We start from the raw sequence: 8,847 nt of genomic DNA, 5'->3' as shown, positions 1-8,847 counted from the left end.
AGAGCCACGACATTACACTGGGTTGAGCTAAAGAACTGCAAAACCATGAAATCGGAGAAAGCATTAATGGCATTTGAAGATTTATGATTTATTTTAATATACAAATAATCACTGTTTGTCATGGAACATTTGTATTTGATGCAGAATAAAACATGTCAAAAGAAAACAAAAGAAAAACTCGAGGCATTTACTTTAATCTTAAATATTTCAACGCAAATCATCTGACAATGTAAAAAATAATCAAGTAAAATAACTCCGGTAAAGTAACCCCTAATTTAAAAACGTATTGTTCACAAAGCAGTCCCAATAATGTTTGAAACAAAAAAAGGCAAATTTTGGAATAAATGTTTCAAAAAATGAGTATAAATATAAATCAGCCCACACAAATACTCATATTATAGAGCAAAAAAAAAAAAAAAACATTGCAAAGGGTCATTTTCAGCAAGGAAACCCAACCCAATGCATATACAGTGAGCTTCAACAGTATTGGGACAGTAGCAAGGTTTCCATCCAATTGACGACAGATGAGAATATTCTAAAATCCACATAAAAACAAATAAGCGCCTTTTCCCTCCAGATGTGTTTATCAAATTGACTTGTTACAGATAAATGGCTGTGCGTGATGACGTAGTGCACATAAAATACATTTTGCGTTAAATTGCCACGTACCAAATAAAAAAAATACGTTAAATGTGTTACCGTCGCATTTTCAACTCTACTGGTGGTTCTTACCAAAACAATGCGAGTGTACCCAGTATTGGCACGTGCTTCACGGTGTTGGCTACAAAGCACTATAGCACACATGTTGAGAGTACTATTATTAACAAAATAGATAATTTTGTATTTGCCAAACAACAGTAGAGAATAGATTATGTCACCAGAATAAGACCCTCGATATTTATTGGAAAGGCGCATCAAGCTCATCGCCTTGCATTTGTCACCCAGTGAAGTCCATAATGTATTCATCTGTAGCCTAATAAACTGCATGCTTTACCGTAGTCTTAGTGGGAGGACCACACAACGTAGTCGCGTGACTCCCAATATTTGCGCATAAAAGGGTTTCCACCGACTTTTCTCGTATAAATAATTTTACCGGCACAAAAATATCCTACCTTGTCTAGGGTATTTTGTTTGGTCGACATTTGTTAAGTTGACCTAAACATGCTGTTTCCATCAGGACTGTCATTACATGTTTTATCCGATATGTACTTTACTTGCATAAAAAGGTTGGATGGAAACCTGGTTAGTGACACGTTTTGATACAATGACTATGAGGTTAAAGTGTAGACTGTCATTTGTAATTTTCAGGGTATTTTTTCATCCATATCTGGTGAACCATTTAGAAATTACAGCACTTACATTTTTATTTTATTTTTTAAACTTAGTCCCCCCCCCCCCCCCATTTTAGGAGACCAAAAGTATTAGCACAAATTCACTTATGCGTATTAAAGTAGTCAAAGGTTTAGTATTTGGTCTCATATTCCAAGCATGCAATGATCAAATCAAATTGTATTGGTTACATACACATGGTTAGCAGATGTTATTGCAAGTGTAGCAAATTGCTTGTGCAATGATTACGTCAAGCTTGTGACTCTACAAACCTGTTGAATGCATTTTCTGTTTGGTTGTGTTTCAGATTATTTTGTGCCCAATAGAAATTAATGGTAAATTTTGTATTGTTTGAATTTGGAGACACTTATTGTAAATAAGAATAGAATGTTTGTAAACACTTCCACATGAATGTGGATGCTACCATGACAATGGATAGTCCTGAATGAATCTTGAAAAACAATGAGTGAGACAGAAGCACAAATATCATACCCAAGACATGCTAACCTCACCATTACAATAAACAGGGGAGGTTATCATTTGTAGAAGTGTTTATGAACAATTTCTAAAATGGTTCACCTGATATGGATGAAAATACCCTAATTAAAATCTGACAGTCCACACAAACCTGTCATTGAATCACTTCAAATCCAAAATGGTGTACAGAGCCCCCCCCTCCAAAAAAAGTGCTGTAATTTCTAAACACTTCACCTGATATGGATGAAAATACTGCCAAATTAAAGCTAACAGTCTGCACTTTAACCTCAATCATTGTATGAGTTAAAATCCAAAGTGCTGGAGAACAGAGACAAAACAACAAAAATGTCAATGTAATAATACTTGAATAGCTCACTGTATCCAGTGGCAGACATACCATTTTATACGGTGTTTCTTTCTGCTTTTGGAAAATGCATACTGCAAACAAAGGCAGTATGCATAAAAAAATATATATATTATAATATAAATCAATACAAAATCGTGAAATTACATAAATATAAAGCTCCCACGCCTCTAAAAAGAGTGCTCAATGAAGACCCTGGATTCTGACCCTGGAAAAGAAAGCAATCATAACTCATATGCTAAAGTCAGGTAGCCTAGTGGTTAGAGCGTTGGACTAGTAACTGAAAGGTTGGAAGATCGAATCCCTGAGCTGACAAGGTAAAAATCTGTCGTTCTGCCCCTGATCAAGGCAGTTCCTAGACAGTCATTGAAAATAATAATTTGTTCTTAACTGACTTGCCTTGTTAAATAAAAGGTAAAGGGAAAAAAAGTTACACCTAAAAAAAAGTGTGTACCTGTAAACGCTATCTGTGAAACCTGTATATCTGTAAAACCTCTGACTTGAATTACTTCAAAAAAGCTAGACCATTAATAAAGGAACTGCTTTGGCCAAAACCCCTATCTTGCATGACACAGACATTTGAAATCCTCCAACCCCTGTAGAGAGAGCCCTTTACGTTCACATGCCCCAAGCTCAGGAGTTGGGTCGTGGCAGCTCGCACTCTTTTTCAAAATTGCAGCCGTGCAGCAGCTCTCTGTAGGTCTCTCTGACCGTATCGTAGAGTGGAGCCTGGTGCATTATGTCAGGGAAGTTCTGAGGTGTCTCGTTGAGGAGGAACTGTAGCCGGAGTCCTTCGCTGCAGTCATATAGCACAAAGAGCAGGTTGGCTGCATAAGGCACAATGCGGCTGGTACGGAAGGTGCGGTCATTTTGCACGTCAAAGTTGTCAGCAGTCAGGGCCGTCTCATCTCTGAAGAAGCCCATGAGGGCCAACAGGGGCAGGAGGGTCTCGGCATGACCCACCTGGATGGTCACAGCCTCAGATACATGCCCAAACCTGAACGAAACAATTGACAATCCACAGTTCAAAAATCATGGTGATAACCAGCCACACGGGCTCCCAAGTAGCGCAGGGGTCTAAGGCACTGCGTCTCAGTGCAAGAGGTGACACTACAGTCCCTGGTTTGAATCCAGGCTGAATCACATCCGGCCTCGATTGGCGCACAATTGGCCCAGCGTTGTCCGGGTTTGGCCGTCATTGTAAATAAGAATTTGTTCTTAACTGACTTGCCTAGTTAAATAAAAAATTACTAAGGGAAGTGATGGGAAATGCATCAGAGGGAGAAACAATCTAGTCAATGACATTCCCCATTGAAAACAGGTGTAACACAATCCATGGAGAGGAAGTGTTGTATATACTCTCAGGGTCCCAATAGTTTTTCAATAACAAGCAAGGGGACTGTCTTCAGAAAGTATTCACACCTCTAGTTTTTCCACGTTGTGTTAGACTGAATTTAAAGTGGATTAAATTGAGATTGTGTCACTGACCTACACACAATACCCCATAATGTAAAAGTGGAATTCCAACACAATTTCACGGAGTACCACTTCATATTTTAAAGCATGGTGGTGGCTGCATCATGTAATGGGTATTCTTGTCATCGGCAAGGACTAAGGAGTTTTTTGGGAATAAAAAGAAATGGAATAGAGCTAAGCACAGGCAAAATCCTTGAGAAATCCTGGTTCAGTCTGCTTTCCAACAGAAACGGGAAAACAAATTCAACTTTCAGCAGAACAATAACCTAAAACAAGGCCAAATATATAGTCGTGGCCAAAAGTTGAGAGAATGACACAAATATGAATTTTCAAAGTCTGCTCAGTTTGTATGATGGCAATTTGCATATACTCCAGAATGTTATGAAGAGTGATCAGATGAATTGCAATTAATTGCAAAGTCTCTATTTGCCATGCAAATGAACTGAATCCCCCAAAAACATTTACACTGCATTTCAGCCCTGCCACAAAAGGACCAGCTGACATGTCAGTGATTCTCTCGTTAACACAGGTGTGAGTGTTGACGAGGACAAGGCTGGAGATTGAGATTGTCATGCTGATTGAGTTCGAATAACAGACTGGAAGCTTCAAAAGGAGGGTGGTGCTTGGAATCATTGTTCTTCCTCTGTCAACCATGGTTACCTGCAAGGAAACACGTGCCGTCATCATTTCTTTGCACAAAAAGGGCTTCACAGGCAAGGATATTGCTGCCAGTAAGATTGCACCTAAAACAACCATTTATCGGATCATCAATAACTTCAAGGAGAGCGGATCAATAGTTGTGAAGAAGGCTTCACGGCGCCCAAGAAAGTCCAGCAAGTTCCAGGATCGTCTCCTAAAGTTGATTCAGCTGCGGGATCGGGGCACCACTAATACAGAGCTTGCTCAGGAATGGCAGCAGTGAGGCGAAGACTTTTGGAGGATGCTTGGTGTCAAGAAGGGCAGCAAAGAAGCCACTTCTCTCCAGGAGAAACATCAGGGACAGACTGATATTCTGCAAAAGGTACAGGGATTGGACTGCTGAGGACTGGGGTAAAGTCATGTTCTCTGATGAATCCCATTTCTGATTGTTTGGGGCATCCGGAAAAAAGATTGTCCGGAGAAGACAAGGTGAGCGCTACCATCAGTCCTGTGTCATGCCAACCTTAAAGCATCCTGAGACCATTCATGTGTAGGGTTGCTTCTCAGCCAAGAGAGTGGGCTCACTCACAATTTTGCCTAAGAACACAGCCATGAATAAAGAATGGTACCAACACATCCTCCGAGAGCAACTTCTCCCAACCATCCAGGAACAGTTTGGTGACGAACAATGCCTTTTCCAGCATGATGGAGCACCTTGCCATAAGGCAAAAGTGATAACTAAGTGGCTCAGGGAACGAAACATCAACATTTTGGGTCCATGGCCAGGAAACTCCCCAGACCTTAATCCCATTGTGAATTTGTGGTCAATCCCCAAGAGGCGGGTGGACAAACAAAAACCCACAAATTCTGACAAACTCCAAGCACTGATTATGCAAGAATGGGCTTCCATCAGTCAGGATGTAGCCCAGAAGTTAATTGACAGCATGCCAGGGCGGATTGCAGAGGTCAACACTGCAAATATTGACTCTGCATCAACTTCATGTAATTGTCAATAAAAGCCTTTGACACTTGTGAAATGCTTGTAATTATACTTCAGTATTCCATAGTAACATCTGGCAAAAATATCTAAAGACACTGAAGCAGCAAACTTTGAAATTTAATGTTTGTGTCATTCTCAAAATTTTGGCCACAACTGTACACTGGAGTTGCTTACCAAGACAACATTGAATGTTCCTGTGTGGCCAAGTTACAGTTTTGACTTAAAATTGTCTTTAAAAATCTATGGCAAGACTGTCTTGCAATGATCAACAACCAACTTGAGAGCTTGAAGAATTGTATAATGTGCACATTTTGTACAATCCAGGTGAGCAAAGCTCTTAGACTTATCCAGAAATACACACCACAGTAATCACTGGCAAAGGTGATTCTAACATGTATTGAATAGTTATGTAACCATGATATAGATATATACATTTTTATTTTTTACAAACGTTAGAATTTTTCTTCCTCTTTGACAGAGTACTTTGTGTAGACCATTGACAATGAAATCCATTTGAATCCCACTTTGTAACAACTAAATGTGGAAAAAGTCAAGGGGTGTCAATACATTCTGAAGGCACTATAAGAACTTGTGTCCAAGTTATATGATTATGGTGGACAATAAAATTAATGTGGACTGTGGTTTAACTTTACAACCAACTCACCTGATCTCACGAGCAGCCTGATCAAGACGATTGAACAGGTCATGAAAGAGATTGCAACTGGACTTGCGGTTGATATCATGACCATAGCCCCTCTTCCAGTACTGTTTCAGGTCATTTTTGTACTCCAGCACCTGAAAAGTTACAGGTGATTGCATTAATGAACATTTGATCTTTATGACGGAACTGGGTTCTTCATTGTTTGTGGCAGAGGCAATAGCTCTCCCATGATGTTGTGTACATACTTGGGCGTCAGTCTCATCAAACAGGTTGCACCAGGCGGAGTTCAAAGATTTGATGGCAAACTCATATGAGCACAGGAAGAATGCTGCCTCCACCAGATCTGGTGACAAGAAAAGGGTGGATTAGTGAACATATGTAACTGGCACAATAGGATAGTAAGTTTCAGCCATAACATGATTAACTCCCTCCACTACACAAAGTGGCAAAGATTTGGAACCAAAAAACCTGGTGTGATGCGATTGTATGGCATTTGCAGCTGGTCAGCCATCTTCATCTGCACTCTTTTCATCTCTGCTGAGGCCTTGAAGAGGTGGACCTCTTCCAGGGCAGTTTGGTTGTTCTCTACGTCCTCAACAAATTTCTGACACTGATCAAAGAATCTCATCAACCCATCATTGATTTTGTGGCTGGGTCCAACTTCTGCAACAAGACAAAAAGAGAATACATTAAGTCCAAACATTGCCTCAGATCTCACCCCCAACAAATCCCTCTCAGCTGTAACAATAGTAATCAGTGTGAGAGTGAGTGATCGGTTCAGGCATATCGTTCAAGGAATACCAAAACGACAAAACTAGCTAGCTTTGCTGTACAAACAAACTCCCCTGTCACGTTCCAAAGGTTGAGCAGGCCCTCTTGAAATGCTACAATGCTGTCCACGCATCTGTGTTTAGAGCTAGTGATGAAACGGATACGGCGGGCTCTGAGGTTTTCCTCGGATATCAGAGATGGAAACAATGTGGCCAACCTGACAGCCAGATGCCTATGGTCATCTCGCCCCTTCTCCACAAGCTTGCCATCCATGTCGTCGGTGTACCACATTTCCCACTTGGTTTTGATATCCTTCAGCCATTTATCAGTATTCATTGCCTCGTTTAGAACAAGGTCGTAAAGCCGTTGCATCATTTTTATATTTTTGGTCGACGGATATCGTGTACCATGCCGAATAATGGCGGTCACATGAATAGCCGTGCTATTGGTACATCCTGGTTTTAAAATGGATTTGTTTTTGTTTACCGAGAGAATGTCATTAATGAGATAACGGTTAACCTCCTCATATCTGCCTTTCGTTCCAAAATGATTTGCAATCGCAGGTATGTTTGAATTGACGCTAGCATTTGCAACTGAGCAGTATGAACACCTGGTCAAAGCAAGACTAAATGTTATGAACAACAAACTTTGTTTAGATAACGCAGTTGTCATTTCGCCAAATTAGTTGAGGTAGGAACAATTGATTATTTAACTACTAAACTAAGTTAGCTAAGCTATTGCATAGCTTCCTGCTTTGTTGTTGTTTCGCTGCAAACTTTGAACACAAAAAACGGAGCTCCACCAGCAGGCCAACCGTAATATATCGCTGCGTTTTCGTGTGCTACGAGGCCCACACTAACACCACAATGTTGAACCAGATGTATACATCTGATGCATCCGCTTGGCGTTTGTACCCACCACCAAATATGGTGATGAGAGGAAGCCCAGTGGCCGGCATTGGGAGAAGACTCGTGCTTGGCTCTGCCTACCTCCTTGCTTGTCCTGCCCACGATGATTCATCTTGTCCCATTGGAAACAACAGGTCTCTGTTGAGTTATAAAAAAAATATTTGCTAAAAACCTGGATCAATGACCTTTTTAGAAATTGGACAGAAATCAAGATTATTAAACAAAAGTTGTTCAGGGATGTAGGAAATGAAAACAATATTCAAAAAACAGCCCTGTGGTTTCAACATCATTCTTTAAGAGTTTATGGCGTACAACTCAACCATATAGACCCTTTTCCAGTACATGACACACTGCCGTTATACACACGACTCTTGGCTGCAGTAAGAAAGCCATCGCCATCTGCGTCCATTCAACATAAATATAGTCTGTTTTTAGTACTTCTAAACAAAATACTGTTTTTTTTGTGGTTCTCATACACTTACAAGTATGTTTGGATTCTTGTTTGGACAGTCGCTAAGATTATATTTGGTTGTGATCTTTGCAAAATAACTATTTTGGATGCAGCGGTTGTTAGCTAGAATGCTTACGCTCGTTGATATAGGCTGTAGCAAAAGCTAGCCAAAAAGCCATTTTACTGATTGAGGTATGCAGTCGATTTGCGATGACGAACATTATATTGAGTAAGACATTCATACGAGCCTTAAAATAGAATTATAATCCAAAAATATTGTGAAATGCAATCACAAACAACATGTAATTATAGGCTGTTTTTGCTGGCGTTCTATAAGAACTCCCACTTGTCCTGCCACCAACTTGCGTGCATCGCCCTGGTTTGGAAATGTTTGTAAACACAGAAAGGGGTCTATACCTTAGTGGATTGAATGTCATTGAGGTGATTACCCCCAGTCTTCAAATGATGTAGACAATGTAAAATACATTTACATAGAAAAACCCTAAATATCCCTAGTCTGTCAGGAACGTAGAATAAAAAATATATTTACTCTTACTCAGCCAGTTGGTCCCTCAGCTGGTTGAAATTTGAGAGAAAATATACACAGGAAATTATTATTAAACCAACTTCAAAACACAGGTCTACACACAGGCTGCTTTTAGACAGCCAGCCCAATTCTGATCTCTTTGTTTTTCATTAATTGGCCTTTTGACCAATCAGATCAGCCCCCAGAAAAGATGATAAAACATGTTATTGGTCAAAATACCAATT

The 8,847-nt window shown here is 40.1% G+C and overlaps 1 protein-coding gene across 4 annotated transcripts; it reads right to left on the bottom strand.

Moving 5' to 3' along the window:
* Positions 1 to 67: 67 nt before the first annotated feature.
* On the bottom strand, positions 68 to 8,759 carry LOC109865969 (multiple inositol polyphosphate phosphatase 1). Of its 4 annotated transcripts, XM_031799827.1 has the most exons (6): positions 8,627 to 8,670; positions 7,707 to 7,763; positions 6,415 to 6,609; positions 6,192 to 6,289; positions 5,950 to 6,080; positions 68 to 3,167 (listed from the first exon to the last, which is right to left on the bottom strand). In XM_031799827.1, exons 2-6 carry the CDS (start codon positions 7,735 to 7,737, stop codon positions 2,804 to 2,806), a joined length of 819 nt encoding a protein of 272 aa, XP_031655687.1. In that variant the 5' UTR covers positions 7,738 to 7,763; positions 8,627 to 8,670; the 3' UTR covers positions 68 to 2,803. The 4 variants fall into 4 exon arrangements, with proteins under 4 accessions (XP_031655687.1, XP_031655689.1, XP_031655688.1 ...); XM_031799829.1 differs by lacking the exon at positions 7,707 to 7,763 and having other exon boundaries at positions 8,633 to 8,759; XM_031799828.1 differs by lacking the exon at positions 7,707 to 7,763 and having other exon boundaries at positions 8,627 to 8,727.
* Positions 8,760 to 8,847: the final 88 nt, after the last annotated feature.

Source organism: Oncorhynchus kisutch, linkage group LG20 (genome assembly GCF_002021735.2).
Source record: "Oncorhynchus kisutch isolate 150728-3 linkage group LG20, Okis_V2, whole genome shotgun sequence".
NCBI lineage: Eukaryota > Metazoa > Chordata > Actinopteri > Salmoniformes > Salmonidae > Oncorhynchus > Oncorhynchus kisutch.
This window is presented reverse-complemented; position numbering and strand designations above follow the sequence as displayed.

Bases quoted from the DNA above. Each gene is read 5' to 3' on its own strand.
- LOC109865969 (XM_020454485.2), bottom strand. From the start codon at position 7,389: ATGACAACTGCGTTATCTAAACAAAGTTTGTTGTTCATAACATTTAGT. The intron at 6,081-6,191 runs GTATGTACACAA...GTAACTTTTCAG, and splicing joins TTGATGAGACTGACGCCCAA to GTGCTGGAGTACAAAAATGA. The intron at 3,168-5,949 runs GTGAGTTGGTTG...TGTTTCGTTCAG, and splicing joins CAGGCTGCTCGTGAGATCAG to GTTTGGGCATGTATCTGAGG.